Genomic DNA, 24246 nt, shown 5'->3' on the forward strand with positions numbered 1-24246 from the left:
GCTGCCCGGCTTACCCCTGCAGGTGGGCAAGAACGTTGAGCCGTTCGCTTTGACGGGGCCTGGATGGGATTTTGTAGAGAGGACAATTCAGAGTCGCCTTCTGCTCGCGTGGTCCCCTGGTCAAGTTCAGAAACTTTGACGCGAGACCAAGAGGCTCCCCGGTTGTGACGCTTCTGCTACCTGGAGTGGAGCCTGGCCCATTCCTGAGTTACCCTGGGATCCGGAGCGGCTGGGAGCGTGGCTGTCCCCGCTTCCGGAACCTCTGCGGGGGACTGCAGAATCCGTGTCCTTAAGGGCCATCCGGGGGTGGCGGTGGGGGGAGGGGATTTCTGTTTTAGATTAACGGGAGGATTTATCATGCCCTGGGGTCAGTATTGACCTTGGCTTGGGCTTGATGAGCATTTACTTCTCCGTGGGTTCGGTGGCTCCGGTTGCTGACTTCAGCAGAAGGGAGGAACTGCTCTGTGCCGGCCCAAGAGGATGCTGCGTGTGATTTTCTTATCAGAGGGGCCTGGAAATGGAGCTCCGTGAGCTCTCCTCTCCTGTGTCCGGAAATCTGATCCCTCTTTGTTCAGGACAGCGCGGCGGGAGGAGCCGGCCCTGGGCAGGCGGCCCCTCTCTCGTCTTCTGTGGCATGGGGACCGTGGAAGCCACCACTGTCGTGAGCAGTGGGGGACAGGAAGGCTGGGAGGCAGCGAGCCTCATCGGTTCAGCTTCTGTTTGAGCCAGGTGTGGGGCGGCTGTGACTGCTGCCGGTCACCAAGGAGCCGGGAGGAAGCAGCCAGCACACAACTCCGGGTCCAGGCTCCGAGGCTCGGATGCTGGCTTCCTCGGCCTCCTGGGAAAAGGCAGGGGACTCTGCCCCCCAGAAATTTCAGCGTCTGTTGGGGGGAACGTCAAGGACACTGCTGGTTTTTCTTTTTTTTTTTTTTTTCAGATTTATTTGGGGCCGACGTTGCAGCACAGCAGGTTAGATGTGGCCATATGAGCGCCATTTAGAGTTCCAGCTGCTCCACTTCCTATCCAGCTCCCTGCTAATGGCCTGGGAGAACAGAGGAAGATGGCCCAAGCGCTTGGGCCCCTGCACCCACGTGGGAGACCCGGAAGAAGCTTCTGGCTCCAGGCTTCAGCCTGGCCCAGCTCTGGCCATTGCAGCCATTTGGGGAGAGAACCAGTGGATGGAGGATCGCTCTGTCTCTCCTCCCCTTTCTGTAACTCTTTCAAATAAATAAATAAATGTTTTAAAAAAGAAAAAAAGGCAAATGACATCTCTTACTTAATAATATGCCTGTGTTTATTTTATTATTGTATTTTAAAGATGTATTTATTTATTTGAAAGGCTGAGTTACAGAGAGAGAGAGAGAGAGAGAGATCTTTTTTTTTTTTTTTAAATTTTTTGACAGGCAGAGTGGACAGTGAGAGAGAGAGACAGAGAGAAAGGTCTTCCTTTGCCGTTGGTTCACCCTCCAATGGCCGCCGCGGCCAGCGCGCTGCAGCCGGCGCACCGCGCTGATCCGATGGCAGGAGCCAGGAGCCAGGTGCTTTTCCTGGTCTCCCATGGGGTGCAGGGCCCAAGCACCTGGGCCATCCTCCACTGCACTCCCTGGCCACAGCAGAGAGCTGGCCTGGAAGAGGGGCAACCGGGACAGAATCCGGCGCCCCGACCAGGACTAGAACCCGGTGTGCCGGCGCCGCTAGGCGGAGGATTAGCCTATTGAGCCGCGGCGCCGGCCAAGAGAGAGATCTTTCATCTGTTGGTTCACTCCCCAAATGGCTGCAACAGCCAAGGCCGGGCCAGGTGGAAGCCAGGAGCCAGGCACTCCATCCTGATCGCCCATATGGGTGCTGGAGGCCCAAGTACTTTGGGCCTTGCCATGTGCATCAGCAGGAAGCACACACCCCAAAGCTCCAGCGTTGTGGTGCACTGCATCGGGTTAAGCTACTGCCTGTGCTGCCCATTTCAGTCCCTTCCCAAAGAAACACCTGGAAGGTGAGGGTGGTGTGATTGCATCTGCAGCAGTTTTCACTGCACTCTGCAAGTGCTGGGCACACAGAGGTCCCCCGGTGCACATCCAGAGGCCGGGATGACCGTCCTGCCCCAGACATGAGGACAGGGACCCAGGTCGCACAACTGTCCCTGTTGCGGCTTCTGAGAGGTCTCCCTGACAACGTTTATCCCCCAGAGACTCCTGAGCTACAGGGCGTCGCCTCCTCGTGTCCCCTGGGCCCCTCTAGCTTGGGTCCAGCAGAAATGAACTTAAGATCACAAAGAAATTCCTGTTCGTGTGACGCCTGCAGGATGAAGCCGGTTTGCAGGCGCCCGAATGCCTCTGGTCTTTAAGATCTCATTACTCGAGTTCAGTGGGGAAGGTGGGAGACGGAGCTGACACATTCCTGGGGAGGGGATGACCTCATCACTTACTAGGTGCTGGCCAACTGCCCAAGGAGCAGGGTTCAAATTCCTTTCGGGGGAGGCACTGTAAACCACCCCCCTGTAACCCGAATTCTCCAAATCTTTCAGGCCCCCAGGGAAGAATGGAAGGCGAGAGGAAGGAAGCCAGGTTCTCCTTGCTGGGAAGTGTGGAAATTTCAGGTTCAAAGCAGTCGGGAGTCGAGGGACTGGAGGGAATGGGAGCTGTGGCTCAGGGGGAGAGGGGACAGCGTGCTGCCTGTGATCTCTTGGGATATGTACAAGGGGAGTCCAGGAAGCTTCTAGAAAGCTGAACGAAATGCTGCTGATTTTGGTGCAAAATCGTTTGAAGTCCATGCATACAAAGAGTCTTCAATAAGTCCAGGAAAACTGTGCGTCGTGCAAACCTGGGCATGAACTGCAACATCTTTCGCACCTAATTAAACCTAGAGTCTCGTTTCTTTTTTTTTTTTTAAAGATTTATTTTATGTATTTGAAAGGCGAAGTGGCAGAGAGAGGAGAGACAAGGAGAAAGAGTTCTTTCAGCCGCAGGTTCACTTCCTCGGATAGCCGAAATAGCCAGGGCTGGGCCAGGCTGAAGCCAGGAGCCTGGAGCTCCCCCTGGGTCTCCCACGCGGGTGCAGGGGCCCAAGCACTCGGGCCATCTTCTGCTGCTTTCCCATGTGTATTAGCAGGGAGCTGAACTGGAGCGGAACAGCCGGGATTTGAACTGTGGCTCCCTCCAATATGGAATGCAGTGGCGTAACCTGCTGCACCACAACGCTGCCCCCTCACTCCAAGTTCCTGTGAACTCTGCTTGTTTATCCACTGGTGAGCGGGACCTAGGAATCGAACCCACACTCTCCTATGGGATCTGGGCATCCCAAACAGCAGCTTGACCCACTGCCCCACAATACCCACCCCTCCTAGACTCGTCCATACGGGTACCTGCTGGGCCAGGGACACAGGTGGGCCCCAGTCAGGAGGGGGTCTGTGCCCACCACACTCCCCACCCCAGGCTGTGCTCCATGGCCACGTACTGCCCCAGTCCTTTGGCAGGCAATTTACAGACCACATCTCTCCACCCTCGGCTGGCCCAGTGCCGGCCTCAGGGCCCCCTCAGCCCTCGGGATGCCTTTGGGACCAGGAGGACAGGCTGCGCTTAAAGGCTGGGGAGCCGAGCGGGGGATGGAGCCCAGGTCCCACCTGTGCCTCCTGAGCTCGGGGCCTCTCCCCAGGAGACAGCTGATAGGGTGGGCATGGAAGGGGAAGAAGATCCTAGGGAAGCTGCAGCCGGCTCCCTATGGCATGAAGGGGAGTGGGCACCATGCGGTTTTTCTAGCGTAATGTTGTAAAACTTCATTTATTTTTGTATTTTTGCATTTGACAGGGAGGGAGAGAGAAAGAGAACACTCCTATCCATTGGCTCATTCCCAAATGGTCCCAGCGGGCCAGCCCAAAGCCAGGACCTGCAACCCCATCCAGGTGGCCCACGTACCCCCCCTGGGGACCCAGGGTGGCAGGGGCTCCAGCCCTCGGGCCATCACCTGCTGCTGCTGCCGCCCGCCAGAACGGGTATTAGCAAGGAGCTGGAATCCGGGGCTGGGACTCGAACCCGCGCATTCAGGCCCATCAGGCGTCCTCATCAGGAGCACAGATCCCAGCTCCCGGCTTTCACTTTGTTGGAGCCTCAGTTTCAGCCTCTGGGAAATGGGGACGGCACGGTGGGGATTCAGCCCCAGGGACCCCCGGGCGGGAAGGCTTGGCTCGGGCCACCGCCGTCCCGCCGGCCCCGGGCCGCCGAGGGTTAAGGAGGAAGCCCCACGCCCCCTTTGACGGCGCAGAGCCCACCTCGCCGCCGAGGCTGAAAAGGCGGTGTCGGAGAGGCGTGGGCGCCCCGCAGACCCTCCCCGCTGCTCCGGGCCGCGGCCGCGGGTTCGGTCCGGCCGCCGGCGCGCTCGTCGTCCCCGGGTCAGGATGAAGCTGGCTCTGCTCCTGCCCTGGGCGTGCTGTTGCCTCTGCGGGTCGGCGCTGGCCACCGGCTTCCTCTACCCCTTCCCGGCCGCAGCCCTGAAGCAGCCGCACGGCTACCCCGAGCCTGGCGCCGGCTCCCCCGGCAGCGGCTACGCGAGCCGCCGGTGAGTGGGGGGCTCGGGGCGGCGGGGCCCGGAGGCCCGGGATGGGGACCCGGGGCGGCTGGAACCGGGGCCGGCGGGAGCTGGGGGCGCGGGGCGCGGGACCCGGGGCGGCTGGAACCGGGGCCGACGGGAGCTGGGGGCGCGGGGCGCGGGACCCGGGGCGGCTGGAACCGGGGCCGGCGGGAGCTGGGGGCGCAGAAACCCCGGGGCGCGGGACCCGGGGCGGCTGGAACCGGGGCCGGCGGGAGCTGGGGGCGCAGGGTAGGGGACCCGGGGCGGCTGGAACCGGCACCGGAGGCGGAGACCTTTGGGGACCTCGGATGCCTGGAACGCGGGACAGCGGAGTTTGGGGGTGCAGGGCGGGGGTCTGAGGGTGGGGCCCGGGCTGCAGGAGTCTCGGCCGCGCCCACTCTATCTTCCTTTCTTTCTCTGCTTTCCCGAGTTTCGCGCTCCGGACTGCGGGCGCCCAGTGCAAGGGCTCGGGCGTGCGGCGGGGGCGCCCGCCGCTCGGTCCCCGGCTCACGTGGCTGCGCCGAGCTCACCTGCGCCGCGGCGGCTTTGTGCTGCGCCGCAGGTTCCCCGGGGGTGCGAGGCCGTGGGGGGCCGGCTCGGGCGCCTCTCCCTGGGGCCACCCGGAGACAGCGGAGGGGCGATTCTGTGCATCCCTTGGGCGCTGGGGCCGCAGGAGGGCCTCGGCTGCCGGTCCCCAGCCAGCCCGGGCCGCGAGGCCGCCGCAGGTCGGCGGAGGAGCCGGGGGCGCGTGGGCGGCCGCTCCCTCCATCGCCGCCAGGGGGCGCCCTGGCTGCTGCCGGGAAGGTCTGCGCTGGGTCTCCTAAGCCCACCCTGGAACCCCCCGCCCCCAGCCAGAAGCCAATCAGCGCTGCGGCGACTCGCTTGAACTGGAGCTCCCGCATTTAATGGCAACCGGGACGCAGGCAGCTCGACTCGCGGGCCGACGCATCCCTTGTGCTCCCCCCACCGTCTCCACTCCATGGCTCCTTAATCCCATCCCAGGGTTATGGAACTGCCACTGATGGCGGAAACCTAGGCCCAGAGAGGGTGCGGTCCCGTCAGTGGCAGCTCCGCACCGCAGCTTCGCGCCCGGGGCCGCCCTCCTCCGAACCGGGCGTCTCTTGCAGGCTGAGGGGCCCGTCCCAGGCGCTGCCTTGAGGGAAGGAGACAGGGATAAAATAATAATAATAATAACCTGTCTGGAAAAATCTGGTGTGCGATTCTCTCTCCCTGGCTTTGTTTGGAAATAGTTATCGGCCCTAACCAACACCGTGGCCACGGGCACCACGGGAGAAGAGCCACAGGGCAGCAGGTGCAGCGCCATCTTATTGAGGAACATCGAGCAGGGAGAGCGCCCCTGGGTGTGTGAATGCCTGGAACGGAGTTTTTAGGGAGTCTTTTTCAGCAGGTGGCTGCACAGAGAGGCTTGCGGCTGGGCTAGGAGGTTGCAGGGAATGCTCACTAACGCCGCCCCCCACCCCGCACTCCCCCCCCCCCCCCCCCGAGGGCTCCAGATCTGCCGGTGCAATCAACTCTGGAGAAAAAAAAATTTTGCACCTGTACTGAGCAGGCACGGACTGGGTTTTCGCCTCATTGTTCCCTGAACAGTGCAGTGCAGAGCTGTTTGTGTTGTCTTTGGTACTTCAAGCTGTCTCAAGATGATTGAGTCTACACACGGTGTGCGTACCTCCAGGGTAAACCCGGCACCATTTAATATGAGGCCTTTGAGAATCTTGGGTTTTATAAGCATTATTTTTTTTGAAAGGCAGAGTGGTAGAGAAATAGAGAGAAAGAGAGAGGTCACCCATCCACTGGTTTGCTCCCCAAATGGCCACAATGGCTGGGGCTGGGCCAGGCGGAAGCCAAGAGCCCAGAGCTCCATCCGGCTCTCCCACGTGGGTGCAGGGGCCCGAGCACCTTCCGATGCTTTCCCAGGCGCATTAGCAGGGAGCTGGATCGGAAGCGGAGCAGCCAGGACTTGGACTGGGACTCTGATGTGGGATGACGGCGTCGCATGCCACGGCTTAACCCTCTGTGCCACAAGGCCGGCTTCCATCCTCCGATTCTGAACTCCATGGGGGTTTGTGGGCTGGGGGGGTGCGTCCTGGAACCCACCCTCCATGGATACCAAGGAACAAATGTACCCTGTTGTCCACTGCCTGCTTGCGTCTTGTCTGCCTGGGTAACTTTTGTGATTAAAAAGTGCAGGAAGAGAGAATAAAGACTCCACACGGAGGTCAAGTCCACGAGTGTCGGGGTGGCTGGCGGGGTGTTGCGGGTTCCCTGGGGTTTGGGATGGCAAGGACCTCCCAGGGTTCAGACATAAAAAAGAGGCTCAGACAGATGTGGGAATCTTCTGGAACACCTCCTACCGGGCTGGGAGCTGGGAGGATGTGAGGACCGTGTGGAAAACGGATTCCTTCTGGAGGTGTCCAGGGGGCGTGGCCTGCTCCCCAGAGTTCCAAAACCCGCACAACCGTTAGTTACAACTTTCTGTGTCTCCTGAGCTGTCAGTCACAGGTAGCCCTCATCCTGGGAGCCTAGAGCCTGGGGCTGGTGGCAGCGTCAGCTCCAAGGGGACCCCATGGCTGTGCGTCGTGTCTCCTTGGGGTCTGAGTGTGCACACGCCGCCTGCCTGTACCCACTCTCCGGGGGGTGGGTAGCTTGCCTTACCCAGGGGTGCTCTGTTGGGGTCTCCCCTGTTAGAAGCCCAGGACCCCTCTGTGGAAGCCACTTTGGCTCCAGGAACAGGCCCCCGATTGCCAGCGGGATTTCGCAGCTTTGCATCTGGGCTGCTAATGATTTCTGCCAGCCGCAGAGTTGTAGGGAATGCAGGGCTGCCCGCCTGGGCGGGTGGCACAGGCCGGCCCCACGCTATTCTCCCTGTCTACTGCCCCAAGCCAGAGAAGGCATTTGAGAAACTAAAGTCGGCAACTGCCCCTGGCCCCGGCAGATGCTCACCAGGGGTTCCAGCTGCTGTCTCCCCCGCCCCTCCGTATCCATCCTCGGAGGGGACCAGATGGCACTGAGTGGTCCAGGCGTGGGAACTGGAGCAGGAACCCCAAGCCCTGTCCCTGCCACGCATCTTCCAGCTGGAGGGGACAAAGCTGTCCACAGAAGTGGGGACGTTCCCCTCTCCAAGGGAGAGTGGAAGAGCTGCAGGCATGTCTTTTTTGTTTGCTTGTTTAAGATTTATTTAAGAGGCAAAGTTACAGAGAGAGGGAGAGACACACAGAGAGACCTTCCATTGGCTGGTTCACTCCTCAATTGGCTGCAATGGCCAGGGCTGGGCCAGGCCGAAGCCAGGAGCCAGGAGCTTCTCCTGGGGCCTCCCACGTGGGTGCAGGGGCTCAGGCACTTGGGCCATCTTCAGCTGCTTTCCCAGGCATGTTAGCAGGGGGCTGGATCAGAGGTGGAGCAGCTGGCACTCAAACTGGCACTCATATGGGAGTCTCTCTCTCTCTTTCTCTCTCTCTCCCTTTCAAATTAAAAAATATATATATAGGTCTTTAAAAACATACATCTATGTATGTAGTCTGCTCTCGCCTTAACAAGGACACTTGCCTACTGCCCAGGGCTTGTCAGCTTTTGTGCTGGGCCCCGCCCCTTTCACTTCTGGTCTGATCCCACCTCACCCCTCGTCCCAGCCCAGGCCACCCACCCTCACCTAACAGTGGCCACCTGGCCCCAGCATCTCTGTGTTTGGTCTACAAAGGGGATGGTGGGCTGGGGGGGGGTGTCCCTCACCTTCTTGCCCTGTTGGGGGGATGTGGCCTGAGTGGCACAGGCCCAGGGCGAGGGGCTCCTGTAGTCCAAGGTTAAGGGGAGTTCTGTGTAAAGTCACCTGTGAAAAGAGGCTAGGACACGTGCACCCCAAGTCCTTGGGAGCTGAATGGCCTCCCCCCCCAAAGTGATGGAGTAAACCGCACCCACGTGTCACACAGCACGGCCCCAGGGGGTGACTTCTTTGGCTCTCCATTTGGGGTAACAGATTCGCTGGGGGCCATCGGCCACCTGCTCCCAACCAGCCCAGGGCTTAGGTGCCGTCAGCGCTGCCCGTCATGCTGGAAGAACCGAGTGGCCTCCGCCATCCCCGCCAAGGCCACGTCTCTCTGTGGCTGTGGTCCCCGGCGAGGACAACTCTGTGGTCTCAGCAGGTCCGGCTCGTTGGTCGGAGGGGACAGGAGCCATGGGCGAGGGGAGACCCCAGGGCTGCTTCGGCTCCCAGAGGCCAGGGGCGTTTTGTCCCCAGCTCTGGCGTCCTCCCTGGGAAGAGACAGAGGTCAGAACCTATGGCAGGTTCCATCCAGAGTCCCTATGGTGAGTCCCTCCACTGGGGCAGGGTCTGATCCCCGCTGTGAGGACACGCTTCCCTCTCCCCCTCCTCGCCTTCTCCCCGCCACCCTCCCTCCTTGTCTGTCTCCCCCCTTTCCAACACGGCTCCCGGGTTCCTGTGCCTGGAAATGACATCGTCAGGAAATCCTCACAATTCTTAGCCTCACTTTTGTGTTTTGGGGGTGGCATTTGGTGGTGCCGGTGGCGGTGGGGGGAGGGGAGGACGTTGAGGCATCCTTGGGGGGGCTTGGTGCCAGCCTGGGTGATGCCCACCTCCTGTGTGGGGCCTCCTGCCCAGGGGTGGGGGGAATTCTCAGCCTCTCTCCCTCCACCCTCCTGCTCCTCCACCTCTCCGGCCCTGCCCTACCTCTGGCTGTGGCCGTGTGTGGGTGCAGGGAGGGCTGGGATTGGTATGCACCTGCTGCAGTCCCGGGGTGTGTTTAGAACTTGATGGGGTGGGTGTGGTGATGGGAAACCTGCCTCCCAGTGCCTTGGTTTCAGATCTCACTCTGCCTCCCATCCAGTTCCTGCTACTGTGCACCCTGGGAGGCAGCGGGGGTGGGGGTGACCCAGGGACTTCTAGTGACCCTCCCCCCACCCCTGCCCCTTGTGGGGGTATCCTGGGGAAGGGGAGACACCTGGCTTGAATTCCCTGCTCCTGGCTGGGAACCACACTGAGAGGGAGAAACCACAGGAGAAGGGGGAAAAGACTTATGTCTCAGTACTTTTAATGGCAGCCTTCTGTTTTTTGTTTTGTTTTTAAGATTTGGGGGAAGAAAGGGAGGGAGAGAGCGAGAGCGAGAGCTTCCATCCACTGGTTCATTCCTCCCACGGCTGCAACAGCCAATACTGAGCTAGGCCAAAGCCAGGAGCCGGGAGCTTCATCTGGGTCTCCTGCGTGGGTGCCCGGTCCTCCGCTGCTTTCCCAGGCACATTAGCAGGGAGCTGGATCGGAAGTGGAACAGCTGGGACTTGAACTGGCGCCCCTGTGGGATGCGCCACGGAGCCGGCCCACTCTCCAGGTTTTGAACGAGGGCCTCCCATGTTGTTCAGCAGGGCTTGCTGTCACGCTGCAGGTGCGGCTCTAGGTACGGATCCCCTAAATGGCAGGGCTCATCGGGGGAAACTGGGGCGCTGCGGGAACCGGACCTTTGACGGAGCAGTTACGTCACCTGCGCGCTCCACCCGGCTCCGCCTCCTGACTTCCGCTTCCTGCACCTGTAGATCCTGGCCCGCTGTGGTGATGCCCAAGTTGCCATTCAGGTGGGAGACCGGCATGGAGTTTCGGGCTCCTGGTTCCCGTCCAGGCCCAGCCTTGGCCAGGGTGGGCATCTGAGGATTGGGCCAGCAGATCTAGAGCTCTCTCTCTCTCGAACACTAAAAAGCAGACTTGGATGTGCAGACCCACGCGTGGCTGGGGCCTGGGGCTGTGTGCTTTCGTGGCCTCTGCGGGTGTCCTCTCTACGTGGGTGGCCTTGGGAGGGCAGCCCCGAGCGTGGGGACTCTGGGGACTTCTCTCAGTGCCTGGAACATGAGGCCGGCACGTGTGCAGGCACACACGTCGGAAACCAGTTCCCCAGAACAATGCTGGCTGTGGCCACGTGGAAGCCTTGTTTGTTGTATTCCATCTAGGTCATAGATACAGGATATATATATATATATATAGAGAGAGAGAGAGAGAGAGAGAGGGAGAGAGAGAGTCTTCCATCCACTGGTTCACACCCTAAGCGGTTGCAACAGCTGGGGCTGGAGCCTGGAACTCCATCATCTGGGTCTCCCACGTGGGTGCAGGGGCCCAGGCACTTGGGCCGTCCTCCACTGCTTTCCCAGGTGCATCAGCAGGGAGCAGGATGGGTAGTGGAGCAGCCGGGATTCATACAGGGATGCCAGCGAACACCGGTCCCTGGATTTTAATTTTTTTTTTTTTTTTTTTGACAGGCAGAGTTAGACAGTGAGAGAGAGAGAGAGAGAGAGAGAGGGAGAAAGGTCTTCCTTTTTCCATTGGTTCACCCCCCAAATGGCCGCTACGGCTGGCACACTGTGGCCAGTGCGCTGCACCAATCTGAAGCCAGGAGCCAGGTGCTTCTCCTGGTCTCCCATGCGGGTGCAGGGCCCAAGCACTTGGGCCATCCTCCACTGCCCTCCTGGGCCACAGCAGAGAGCTGGACTGGAAGAGGAGCAACCGGGACAGAATCCGGTGCCCCGACCGGGACTAGAACCCGGTGTGCCAGCACCGCAGGCGGAGGATTAGCCTGGTGAGCCGTGGCGCCGGCCAGGACACAAGTTCTTGAACCATCATCCGCTGCCTCCCAGGATGCATTAGGAGGGAACTGGAATTGGGAGCAGAGCCAGGACCTGAACCCAGGCTTTGTTTTTTTTTTTTTTGTTTTTTTTTTTTTTATTTTTGACAGGCAGAGTGGACAGTGAGAGAGAGAGACAGAGAGAAAGGTCTTCCTTTGCCGCTGGTTCACCCTCCAATGGCCGCCGCGGCCGGCGCGCTGCGGCCGGCGCACCGCGCTGATCCGATGGCAGGAGCCAGGAGCCAGGTGCTTTTCCTGGTCTCCCATGGGGTGCAGGGCCCAAGCACCTGGGCCATCCTCCACTGCACTCCCTGGCCACAGCAGAGGGCTGGCCTGGAAGAAGGGCAACCGGGACAGAATCCGGCGCCCCAACCGGGACTAGAACCCGGTGTGCCGGCGCCGCTAGGCGGAGGATTAGCCTAGTGAGCCGCGGCGCCGGCCCTGAACCCAGGCTTTGTGATAATGGGATGCGGGTGTCTCAGGTGGTGTCTTCTCACGCGTGGGGTAAGTGCATTGAACATTTCTTTATGATGAAAACATCGCAGCTCCAACCTCCCAGGGGAAGACAGAGCCATGGGCATGCGTGGCATTGGCCATGAGACAAGCGTGGTATGCGTGAGCAAGGGCTTGTCTGGGAGTCTCTGTGCCTCACCCTTCTCATCTGTGAGATGGGGCTGCGTTTGCTTTGTAGTTATGGAATGAATGAGGTTCTTAGAAAAGGGCGCAGGAAACACTTTATTTGGGCTCCACAAAAGTAGGAGGCCCCTGAGGCCTCGTCTGGGGGAGCAGTTTGTTAGAATGGGAGGTGCCAGCCTGGTGGATGAGGCTAAACCCTGAGGACTTCCTGGAGGAGTTGCTGTTGGGGGTGAGTCCTGTAGGGTGAGCAGGATTGTTGGAGGCACGCGGTCCGCTGTGGGGGGGGGGGGGAGGGCCTGGCGTATGTGGGTAGTGGGGTTGGCTTTGGAATGGCTGGGCCGGGGGCGTGGCCTGGCGGGGACAGCCTGGGCCTCTGGAGCTGAACGTGGGCCCTTTTCCTGATGCCTTAGGGAGCTTGACCCTTAGGGTCTTGGCGTGGTCACGGCCAGGCCCGTGCCAGCTCTGCCGGTCAGGGGAGGCTGGCAGAGGAAGGAGCCAGTTTCGGAGTCCTGGAGGTGGGCAGCAGGGACAGAAGCAGGGTAAGGGCCGCGGACGGAGCAGGGGGAGAAGAGGACGCGGAGCTGGCCGGGGCTGCTGGGCCAGGGCTAGGCGGGGACCTGGGTTGCAGACCCAGGCTGGCCCCGAGCCTGCTGCTTTGCTCCCTTGGAACACTGCAACATCTCTGCAGCATTTTCTCCTCTTGCAAAACGCAGCAAAGCTCACACCCCCCGTAAGACAGCACCCCTTCCTCTGTATGGGCGGGGGACTGGCTGCCAACGCCCGCGGATGAGCAAGCCCCTTGTGTCGGCACAGAACGTGCCCACGCGTCCAGCCTCAGACACGGGCAGCGCCGCGTCGGCAGACAGACGGTCGGTGGTGTGGCTGGGAGGGGCGTGTCCGTGTTCGGTGTAGATGAAATTCTTTTTGGCCACCGATCGGGGTTCAGTCCGCAGATGCTGTGGGCGTCAGCCCTGTGGACAGAGGGCCCCGCTGTGAAGTCTTCACACCCATATTCTGCCACCTCGCCCTGGATTCACACATAGGAGGCACTCAACGGATGTTTGTTGAGTGCATCAATGAACAAAGGGACGGGCGGATGGATAAGCGCACGCATCGGCCTCTTCGTTGCGGGGAACCGAGGCTGTGGCCCCCAGCTCTGAGCCCGCGGTTCCAACGGATCCTGGCGCACGGTCCTCATCCAGTCTCCGGGAGCCGCTTCTCGAAGGACCCATGGAGGCGGTGACTTCTCGCCTCCAAGGGGCAGTGGGCCACAGGAACACGGCTCCTGGCTTCTCCAGGCTCGAGCTGGGCCGCCGCTTCATTGCCGCCCGCCCGGAGAGCGCACGGAGCTGGACCCTGCCCAAGTGCGCCTGGGGTGGGGGAGGGGAGGGCGAGAGGATTTTCGGGAATGTGTGCACACGGCGCCCCGGGGACCCTGCAGTCCATCACGTGGAGGTGTGCACACGCCCCCCTCCTCCACCCCCAGTCATCCAGGGGTCCCAGCCTTGCTGTCGTCCAGAAATGAGGCCCGGGGTGCTTTTCTTTGGAGACCTGGAAGAGATCAACTTGGGGCGGCTGTGGCACAGGGAGTTAAGCCGCTACCTGCACCGGTCAGGTTCGAATCCCCGCTGCTCCAGCTCCCTGCTAATGCGCCTGGGAAAGCAGCAGAAGATGGCCCAAGTGTTTGGACCCCTGCACGCACGTGGGAGACTTGGATGGAGTTCCAGGCTCCTGGCTTTGGCCTGGCCTGGCCCTGGCTGTTGTGGCATTTGGGGATTGAACCAGCACATGGAAGATCTCTCTGTCCCTGTCTCTCTCCCTCTCTCTGTCACTCTGCCTTTCAAATCTTTATTTGTAAATGACAGAGCCCACCGGGCTATGAGCTGGAGTCAGGCCAGGTTAGTTCCGTAATCCTTGTAGACGGGAGGCTTGGGCTCCGTAGTCTCAGGATGGTCTGGGTGTAGGGTGGAGCTGGCCGTGCTGTCGGCTGCCCGGAGCAGCCTTTCCCACGTGCCAGTGGGCCCGAGGAGGAGGAGAAGTGTGGGAGTTGGTCCTTAACAGAGCCTGGAGCTGTCCCCCTAGAGAGGGAGAGAGAGGAGCCCTGCGTGCTCAGCCCTGTTCCTCACCGCGCCTCAGGTTCCCCATCTGTAAGATGGGGCGATCGTAGCGTTTGTAAGATTGCCCTGGGACGTACATGAGTTAATGTTTGTATGAGAGTGCTTCAGAGTGTTTGTGGAAAAACGGAACTAAAAGGCAAACTTCTTTTGGTGCAGAAAACTTTGAAATCTGTGCATATGACGGGTCCTCCAAAAATTCATGGAAAATATATTTTATGGATTATGATATTTTTGCACCAAATAAATCTGTTTTAATTCCATTTAAGAAACTCCCAATTTACACTTTTAAAATTTATTTTAAAAAGAGAGAGAGAGAGATACGGAGACAGAGAAAGCTCTCCCACCTGTTGACTCACTCCTCAAATGCCCACGACAGCCAGGGTTGGACCAGACTGAAGCCAGGCGCTCCATCCAGGTCTCCCATGGGGGTGGCGGGGACCCAAGCACTTAAGCCGCCAGCACTGCCTCCCAGGGTGCAGGAAGCTGGGATTTAGCACAGAGCCAGCGCAGAGCCCGGCTGGTGCAGTCGGTAGAGCCCGAGATGCTTAAAACAGAGCCAGAGTTGAACCTGGGCACTGTGATATGGGATGCGGGTGTCCCACGCAGCGTCTTATCTGCAGCCCCGAACTCCCACCCCTCTAAGAACGTCTGAAGAGCCTCTGTAGGGTGCTTAGGACAGCGTCTGGCTGCAGCATTGCAGCCCGGTGGCAGGATGTGCTAACACACAGCCTTGCAAAGCCTGGGGCCACGGGGTCACGGGGAGGGGCTTCCCAGGCAAACGTGGCTGCAGCGGAGTCCTTCCTGGGCAGCGTTTTGTCTGGAGGAGGATCTGGACTGTGTTCTCCCGCCCAGCGGATGAGGCCAAATGCGGAGGACTTCCTGGAGGCGTCTCCCTTTGAAGCCGGTCGTGTGGGATCAGCTCAGGGTGCAAGCACTGGCCAGGGTCATTTGCAGGGAGCCAGAGAAAGATAAAGGGGAGGGGGCTGTGGGTTCAGTCTCAGCACGCAGGACTCTGCCCAGGCCTGGGATGACGGGTGAGGACCCATCCCCGCCCCCAAGATGGACCTCAGCTTCTAGGGTCAGCCCCAAGAGTCAGTCCCTCCAGGATGTGACCCGGGAACAGGCTTGAGGCTGGGGTGTTCCCAAGGAGGGTGAGCCCCAGGCAGGCAACAGCCAGGAAACCCCAGGAGCCCCGGAGGGCACAGGAGTGTCTCCCCCAGCTTCCCCCACCCCGTGTCTCCTGCCGAGGGCCTGGGCGCCTGCAGCCCGCCCCCTCTTTGTGAACATGGTGCCTCATTAGAGAAATGAAGCAAACAGGTAACAGGAGGCTGATTCCTGGGCTCCGGGAACGTCTCGGGCTGCCTGGACTCTGATGCTGGGAGTCACGTGACTCTGGGCTGCTGCGGGATTTGCCAGCCTTCGCCGGTCTCTCGTTCTGTGGCCGTTAGCTCAGACCCCCACACCCTTCATGCAAGAGCTCTGGGCCTGCCTGGGGAGGCGGCCGGGGTGGCAGGAGCGGCCTGGAGGGAGCTCTGTCCACACCCTGCCTGACTGCTCCTGGCCTGTCTTGGTTTCCTGCTCACCGCCTGCTACCTTTTAACTTCATGTTTATTCCTGCTGCAGGGCCTGCATGTGGGCAACCCACTTAGCGGAGCCCCTCCCGAGCCTCAGGGTGGGAGGCCATCAGGAGGCTGGTGCTAGTGGGATTTCAGTCCCGGTGGTGGTGTCCATTGTCTCTCCAGGGCTGGGGCTGGCCCTGACTCCCCTGCACCTGTTGGTGCAGTTGGGAGGGAGTCACAGGTAGGGCTAGGGCTGAGTGCCTGGGGTACAGTCATGACTGTCTGGGACCTTCGGGCCTCTGAGCAAGGGAGCCTTGGGGACTCTTGATTGTCACTGTGTCCCCAGCATCTGCCGATAGAGAGCCACAAATAAATAGATGACAACACTAAGGGGGGGTTCATGCTGGGTGGGTGTCTGTTTGCCGGCTGTGGGTGGGTGGACGGCCCAGACATCTGCAAACACAGACTAATCTCTCGGCACTTTTTTTTTTTTTAAAGATTCTTAAATAATTTATTTGAGAGGTAGATTTATAGACAGAGAGTTGGAGAGACAGAGAAAGGTCTTCATCCACTGGCTCACTCCCTAAATGGCTGCAATGGCTGGAGCTGAGTCAATCTGAAGCCAGGAGCCAGGAGCTTCTTCCAGGTCTCCCATGCGGGTGCAGGGGCCCAAGCACTTGGGCCATCTTCTACTGCTTTCCCAGGCCATAGCAGAGAGCTGGATGGGAAGTAGAGCAGCCAGGACTCGAATTGGCGCCCATATGGGATGCTGGCGTAAGCTTAGTGCGCTACGCCACAACGCCAGTCCCCTCTTGGCACTATCAAGTCGGACAAACTTGGCTCCCTTTCTGGCCATAGGCAAGTTATATTTACTTTGCCTCAGCTTGCTCATCTGTGAAATGGGACTCCTTGCAGCCAGTTCCTGGGGCTGTGGGAGCATCGAATGCACTGTCTTGATCAGGGCTGTGTGTCACCCTGGACTTGGCCTTGCTCTTCGGGGTTGTGTGTCTCCTGGTCTGGTCTGCTTTGTTCCTGTTGTGTGTATTTGCTCTGTCACTGGGCTGCACACCCGTAGGGTCAGGACCCCATCCTAGATGGCTTCGTCTGCTCCGACTGGTACCCCAGGGCTGAGTACCGGGCACCCTCAGGATTTAGCTCCAACCAGACCCCCGGGGCACCCCTGTGTTGACTTCCCAGGCTGCAAACGAGGTTCACGTTACACAGGAGGCTGCAGTTGAGCTCAAACCCGGAGCGCCCCAGCCTGGGGGCTCCTGCCTGACGCTGCGTGAGGACCCAGCCTGTTGCATGAGCAGGGGCCTTGTCAGGGAGCGGCTGGTGCTGCGAGTTGTCTGTCTGCTGGGCTGGCGCTGGGGACAGCTGCACATGGGGACGGCACCTCCACTTCGGAAACAGGATCTGCCCGGGATTAGAAACGGGGCGAGCCATGCCCGTGGGGAGCCGCGAGGAGTGTCGGGAAGTATGTCTGCCCTGCTGCAGGGGGTGGGCAGCCCTGCAGGGTGGATGGGCTCCCGGGCGCCAAGGGTGGCTGAGCAGACCCCCTTCCCGCCCGCCCACCTGTAGGCCAAATGCACCCCTGCGGGGACGCAAGCCGACCCTCCTGAGAGCCGCTCTGTTTCCGCTGGACCTGAGACCAATCTGGCCTCTAAGAAGGATGTGAGAAGCTGGGAATGGAAACCAAATGTCGGTGTCAGGTAGACAGAGCTGCGGGAAGCAGGGGCGGCCCGGCTCAGGCTCCTGGGGCCAGCACAGGTGTCCAGGTGAAAGGGGATCCACCTATTTCCTTTTTTAAAAACAGTTAATCCCCCTGTTCTTATTATATTTATTACAGGGAGTCTGGAAAAGTAGAAAGAAATCAATCATTGATTGTGGCATTTTGTAAACATTTTTAAATGCGGTCAGAGATACATAACATCTAGCTTTTTTTTTTAAAAAAAAAGATTTATTTATTTATTTGAAAGTCAGAGTTACACAGAGAGAGAAGGAGAGGCAGAGAGAGAGAGAGAGAGAGAGAGAGAGAGGTCTTCTATCCGCGGGTTCACTCCCTGATTGGCCTCAATGGCCGGAGCTATGTTGATCCAAAGCCTGGAGCCAGGAGCTTCTTCCGGGTCTCCCACGCAGGTGCAGGACTTGGGCCATCTTCCACTGCTTTCCCAGGCCACAGCAGAGAGCTGGATTGGAAGTGGAAAAGCCGGGACTCAAACCGGCACCCACACAGGATGCCGGCACCGCAGGCGGCAGCTTCACCCGATACACCAGAGGACCCCCCCCCCCCATTTTAAGGATCTATTTTTTTTTGTTCCAAAGACAGAGATGGGGGTGGGGAGAGATCTTCTGTTTATTGGTTCACTCTCCAAATGGCTGCAATGCCTAGGGCTGGGCTAGGCCAAAGCCAGGAGCCCAGAACCCCATCCAGGTCTCCCACGTGGGTGCAGGGGCCCAGGCACTTGGACCATCTTCTGCTGCCTTCCTGGGCGCATTAGCAGGGAGCTGGATCGGAAGTGGAGCAGCCAAGAGTCAAACCAGCGGCCGTATGGGATGCTGGCACTGCAGGTGGCTACTCCACGATGCCCAGCTCGGGGAATTCTATCTTTAGTCTTTGGGAAGTCAGCGTTTTACCTTCCCACCAGCAGCGCGTCGGCCACCAGTTTCTCCACGCCTTTACCAGTGCTTGTCATCTCCGGTGCTATTTTTTATTTTATTATTTTTCTGTTGGGAGCAGCCAGCCTGCCGGGCGTGAGGTGCTGCCGCATCGTGGTGTTGGGTGCACCTCCCTGTTGATCAGCGGTGCTGGGCGTTTGTCCTTGGATCTCTTGGGTGCCTGTTAAGTGCTTTCCCCCTTTAAAATTGTGTGTGTGTGTCTGTGTTTACTGCTGTACAAGCTCCTGCCTTGTTCTGGACGCTGGCCTCTTTATCAGACGTAGCGTTTTTCTCCCATGTTTGTGAGCTGCCCAGAAGTTTTAGATACGGATGTCATCCGATTTAGCTGTGGTTTTCTTCCCTGGTCGGCGCAGTCATCACCAAATCCAATCATAACGTTTCTCTCCATGTTTTCTTCCGTAGAATTGAAGGCTTTTGAGGTTTTACATAGAGGTCTTTTTCTTTTTGGACAGGCAGAGTTAGACAGTGAGAGAGAGAAACAGAGAGTAAGGTTTTCCTTCTGTTGGTTCACCCCCAAAATGGCCGCTACAGCCGGCGCTGTGCCGATCTGAAGCCAGGAGCCAGGTGCTTCCTCCTGGTCTCCCATGCAGGTGCAGGGCCCAAGCACTTGGGCCATCCTCCGCTGCCCTCCTGGGCCACAGCAGAGAGCTGGACTGGAAAGGAGCAACTGGGACTAGAACCCGGCACCCCATCCGGGACTAGAACCCGGGGTACCGGCACTGCAGGCGGAGGATTAGCTTAGTGAGCCGCGGCGCCGGCTGGGGCTGTTTCCTTTTGCTCTTTGCTGTGTGCTTATGCGTTGATCACTTGTGCGGAGTTGAGAGCATGCGTATTAAGGAGGAAGGTCAGGCCGGCGCCGCGGCTCACTAGGCTAATCCTCCGCCTAGCGGCGCCGGCACACCGGGTTCTAGTCCCGGTTGGGGCACCGGATTCTGTCCCGGTTGCCCCTCTTCCAGGCCAGCCCTCTGCTGTGGCCAGGGAGTGCAGTGGAGGATGGCCCAGGTGCTTGGGCCCTGCACCCCATGGGAGACCAGGAAAAGCACCTGGCTCCTGGCTCCTGCCATCGGATCAGCGCGGTGTGCCGGCCGCAGCGCGCCGGCCGCGGCGGCCATTGGAGGGTGAACCAACGGCAAAGGAAGACCTTCCTCTCTGTCTCTCTCTCTCACTGTCCACTCTGCCTGTCAAAAAAAAAAAAAAAAAAGGAGGAAGGTCAGTGTATTTAGCCTTGGGGCCTGCCTTTTGCATTGAACACATTTGTCCAGAGGTCTCCAGGGAGGGGCTCTCCATGCCTTCTGGGGATATTTAGTCCTGTGATTTACCAGGGACCATGTTGGCCGCCAGGGCTACACAATGATTTAGAAAGGACCACTACGGAGCGGGCGTCCGGCACAGTGGCTGGGATGCTGCCTGGGGTGCCTGCACGCCACACTGGAACGTGCGGATTCGAGCTGTGACTCTGCCTCTGATGCCAGTGTCCTGCTAGCGCACACCCTGGGAGGCCGCAGGTGATGGTCCGTGCCGCGGGGGCCCCTGGATTGAACTTCAGGTTCCTGGCTTTGCTGGCTGCAGCCCTGGCTGTTGTGAGCATTTAGGGAGTGAATAAGTGCATGGGGACCCTGCCTCTCAAATAAAAATAAATATATAAATAATGTTTAAACAAGAGTCCCGGTTGTCAGTCTCGCAGAGGAGAATGCATGAACCCACAGGGGCTCTGGCATCACAAAGCCTTGAGCAAAGCCGCACGAGGGGCAGAGGCCGCAGTAGGTGTCAGTGGTGAACGCTACGCAGGAGCAGTCTGTGGGCTGGTGTTGGGGTGCAGCAGCTAAAGCTACCGCCTACGACACCAGCATCTCATATGGGCACCTGTTCAAGTCCCAGCTGCCCCTGTTCTGTTCTTTTCTTTTCAAGGTTATTTATTTATTTGAAAGGCAGAGTTATAGAGAGGCAGAGGGAGAGGGAGAGGGAGAGAGAGAGAGAGAGAGAGAGAGAGATCATCCATCTGCTGGTTCACTCCCCAGATGGCAGCAACAGCCAGAGCTGCGCTGATCCAAAGCCAGGAACCAGGAGCTTCTTCCGGGTCTCCCACATGAGTGCAGGGGCCCAAGGACTTGGGCCATCTTCCACTGCTTTCCCAGGCCATAGCAGAGAGCTGGATTGGAAGTGGAAAAGCTGGGTCTCAAACTGGCGCCCATATGGGATGCCGGCACTGCAGGTTGTGGCTTTACCCACTGCGCCACAGTGCCAGCCCCAAGGGGGATGATCCTTAGCCCTCTCCTTTGTCCTCCAGTTTCGCAGCGTTGTTCCCTGAGCTTCTGTCTGCTGCGGTCTGGACTGGCCGAGGGTGAGACCAACAATTTTGGATTCTCCCTCACGGAGGTTCTGAAGATTTACTGCGCCTCAAGCCTCCCCGTGGTGTCGGACTCTCATTCCACTGTTTCTTGTTTACGCTCTCATGGTGATGGAGCAGACCCTCCAGTAGCTTTCTAAGAAAGGGGGGAGTGTGCAGGAGGCCGGGACTTGAATTCATACCATCTGTTAGCTTCTGGTTCTTAAGAATCCCCCAACTTCGCAATACACTAAATAATATGTACTTTTCACTTGATATTTCTTTTTTCTTAGATTTATTTTATTTATTTGAAAGAGTTACAGAGAGAGGTAGAGACAGAGAGAGAGAGAGGTCTTCCATCTGCTGGTTCACTCCCCAGATAGCCGCAATGGCTGGAGCTGCACTGACCTGAAGCCAGGAACCAGGAGCCAGGAGCTTCTTCAAGGTCTCCCACATGGGTGCAGGGGCCCAAGGACTTGGGCCATCTTCCACTGCTTTCCCAGGCCATAGCAGAGAGCTGAATGGGAAGTGGAGCAGCCGGGACTAGAACCGGCACCCATATGGGATGCCGGCGCTTCAGGCCAGGGCTTTAACCCGCTGCACCACAGTGCTGGTCCCATCACTTGATATTTCAACCAGCATTGTTAGTTGTGCTAACTCAGGAAGGGTTGCATGAACAAGACCTCTGGAGGGGAAGAGAAGGGAGACCACCTGGGAAGATGGAGAGAGGGGGCTTTCTCCCCACCCCTGAGTGTAGGGAGTTCAGGTTCACATGCACTGTGGACCTACTGGGTGCTGTGAACTGCAGGGTGGCCAGAGGCAGCTGCCCCGTGCTGTCGGAGCTCCCCCGGGTCAGACGTGCACCAGGAGCAATGCCTCACAGCATCTGGGCTGCAAACCTCAGCGCAGCCATGGGTGCACATAAAAGTGCACACGGGAGTGCGAGCTTGGTCCAAAGTCTCCTGGGAAACTGAGACTGCGGCCTCTCCTCTGGAGCAGGTCCGGCCGCAGTGGGGAGGTCCTGGCTGCACCGTCTTCCGCCAGGGCAGCTCTCCAGAGCCGCTTTGACAAAGCCACAGAGGCCACCAGCTTTAGCGGGGTGGGGGCGGGAATCCCTTTGAAGTGGGAGTGGGTGGAAAGGGGAGGCTGCTCCGGAAATGTCTCAGGAGGGCGGTCTCGGGGATCAGGAACCGCTCCTCTGCTGGCCGAGTCCCTCCCTCCTCCCCCAGTGGCTTCCCGGCTGCACCAGGAGCCAGGTTCCCAGCCTCGGGTCTCCTCTCCGCCCCTGCCCTTTGCCCCTGCCCGACCTGCTAACGGAAGCCTCTGTCCTGAGGCCGGCAGGAGGCCTGGCTCTGCAGACAGCAGCCTGCTGGGGGGACAGAGCCGGGGCGGATGTGAGCACACACACGCACACGCAGGCGTGCCCTGGTTGGCAACAGTTTGTGTGTGCCCGTGAGTCGAGGGGGTCGGTTACCCCCTTTGAGCTGGGGTTGATGAGGGATTCTGGTTCTCGTTAATGCTCCCTAAGGGTTTTGTCGGAGCCGTGAATTCGTCCTGGCTGCACGGAGTGGCCAGGTAGCCACAGCAAGGGATTGGAACGGCCACTGGATCCAAGATGACTGCCGTGGCTCCCAGGGTGGGCAGGGCCACACCGAGACAGGGAGAAGCAGGCGAGGCAGGGCAAGCAGGCATCGGACTGGCCGCCTTGAGCCTTGCACCAGGTTCTGGGGTGCAGAAGGTGTCCCTAGTCCGTCGAGCATCAGGCCTGCAGGGAGTAGGGCAGGTGGATGTTGGCTTGAAAGTGCCTGGCAAAGGAGGGGGTTGGGCTGTGGGCTCTGGGTTGATGAGTTTGGGAGTCAGGGGTGATGAGGGAGGCGGGAGACCCCAGGCAGATGTCCCTAGAACAAGACAAGTCTGGCCTGCTTTGCTAGGGCTGACATAAGCCGGGAGCAAGGGGGACACACAGGGTCCCGTGTGGACCTGGCTTTGAGTGTTGCTGACCTGGAAGCAAGCTTAGATGCAGATCTGGGCCAGTGGAGCGGCCACTACGTAGCCAGGGTGAACCCACATGGACCTCAGACAGGTGGGGGGTGGGTGTGCTTCTGCTACACACAATTTAAGGATTGCCTCTTTTAAATCTATGACAGATTATATGTTTCCTTTTTCTTTCTTTTTTCTCTTAAAGATTTACTTATTTATTTGTAAAGCAGAGCTAGAGGGAGAGATCTTCCATCTGCTGGTTCACTCCCCCAAATGCCTGTGACAGCCAGGGCTGGGCCAGGCAGAAGCCAGGAGCCTGGAACTCCATCCTGGTCTCCCACGTGGGTGCAGGGGCCCAAGCACTTGGGCCTTGTTCTGCCACTTTCCCAGGCGGGATCTGGATTGGAAGTGGGACGGCGGCAGGTGGCTGTTTAACCCACTGTGCCACAACACTTTCTAATCTCTAAGTTGGTGGTATTGTTAAAGTAGCAGAGGGAAACTGGCAGAGCGGGGCCTCTCTCTGGGGCACTCCCTTCATCTGTAGAATGGGTGCAGTGTCCTGGTCCTGACTTGCAGGATCAAGCAGCCAGGGACCTTGGGGGCTGCTTGGCTGTTGCTGGAAGGTTTTTTTTTTTTTTTTTGACAGGCAGAGTGGACAGTGAGAGAGAGAGAGAAAGGTCTTCCTTTGCCATTGGTTCACCCTCCAATGGCCGCCGCAGCCAGTGCACCATGCTGATCCGAAGCCAGGAACCAGGTGCTTCTCCTGGTCTCCATGGGGTGCAGGGCCCAAGGACTTGGGCCATCCTCCACTGCACTCCCGGGCCACAGCAGAGAGCTGGCCTGGAAGAGGGGCAACTGGGACAGAATCCGGCGCCCCGACCGGGACTAGAGCCCGGTGTGCCGGCGCCGCAGGCGGAGGATTAGCCCGTTGAGCCGCAGCGCCGGCCTGGAAGGTTCTGTCCCTGCAGAGCAGTTTGGCGGTCTCGCTGTCACAGGGCTCCCAGCGTCCTGCTGTGAGGTCCTGGGGTGGTGGGGACACCGTGGGGGGTAGAGAACATTACCTCCAGGAATTCTAACCCCACGTCTGATTAAAAGAAATCCTTCTAAAAGGAGAACGGCCAGGCACCGCGTTTCAGCCTTTTCATGTGTGATGTTTGGGGCGGCCTGGTTCAGAGCACTCCGCAGCTCACGACGGATCTAATTTTTTCTGTTTTTGATCCCCTGGCGAAACCCACAGACAAGTGGCACCACATCAGGCAGCTGCGCTCTGTCCTGGGATGGCCCTGGCTGCGGAAGACGCTCCGGGGGAACCCACGGCGGCGGTGGCGGCGGCGGGGTCCCTGGGGTGGAAAGCCCTTTAATCAGCGCTGGGAGCAGGGCTCGCCCCAGGCTGGGGGTGGGAGCTGCCATCCCCCCCACCACACCCCCCGCGGCGTTCCGGGCCTTTCTTGTGGTCGACCCCCGTGATGTCTGCAGGGAAAGGTGAGGGGATGGTGGGTGCTGCCACCTTGCGCTGCCGGCACATCTGCCTTTAATCAACGGGGAGAACAAAGAGACCCCGGCAGGCAGCTCCGATTTCTCCAGTGGGCTGCGGCCAGGCCGCTGGGCGGGAAGCCGGGGGTGTCAGTGGGCTCGTGGGGGCAGCTGGAGAAAACCTTCTGGAACCTGGCTCAGGTGGGGCCGGCCCAGCTCAGCCTGGGGGGTGGGCAGGGCCCATGTTTCTGAAGGAACACAGAGAGCGGGCAGGGTTGGGT

At 59.4% G+C, this 24246-nt stretch overlaps 1 protein-coding gene and 1 long non-coding RNA gene across 3 annotated transcripts in view; one reads left to right on the forward strand and one right to left on the reverse strand.

Moving 5' to 3' along the window:
• Positions 1-2907: 2907 nt before the first annotated feature.
• LOC127488488 (uncharacterized) lies at positions 2908-5347 on the reverse strand. Its single transcript, XR_007916209.2, has 3 exons — positions 5091-5347; positions 3958-4113; positions 2908-3252 (listed from the first exon to the last, which is right to left on the reverse strand). It is a non-coding gene; the product is annotated as an uncharacterized lncRNA (long non-coding RNA).
• COL26A1 (collagen type XXVI alpha 1 chain) overlaps positions 4260-24246 on the forward strand; it is a 96100-nt gene continuing 76113 nt past the window's right edge. For both annotated transcript variants that reach the window (XM_051837976.2, XM_051837977.2), the window contains exon 1: positions 4260-4548. In XM_051837976.2, coding sequence (XP_051693936.2) covers positions 4388-4548 — 161 coding nt within the window. In that variant the 5' untranslated portion in view covers positions 4260-4387. The remainder of the gene's footprint in view (positions 4549-24246) is intronic.

The sequence above is a fragment of the Oryctolagus cuniculus genome, chromosome 19 (genome assembly GCF_964237555.1).
Source record: "Oryctolagus cuniculus chromosome 19, mOryCun1.1, whole genome shotgun sequence".
NCBI lineage: Eukaryota > Metazoa > Chordata > Mammalia > Lagomorpha > Leporidae > Oryctolagus > Oryctolagus cuniculus.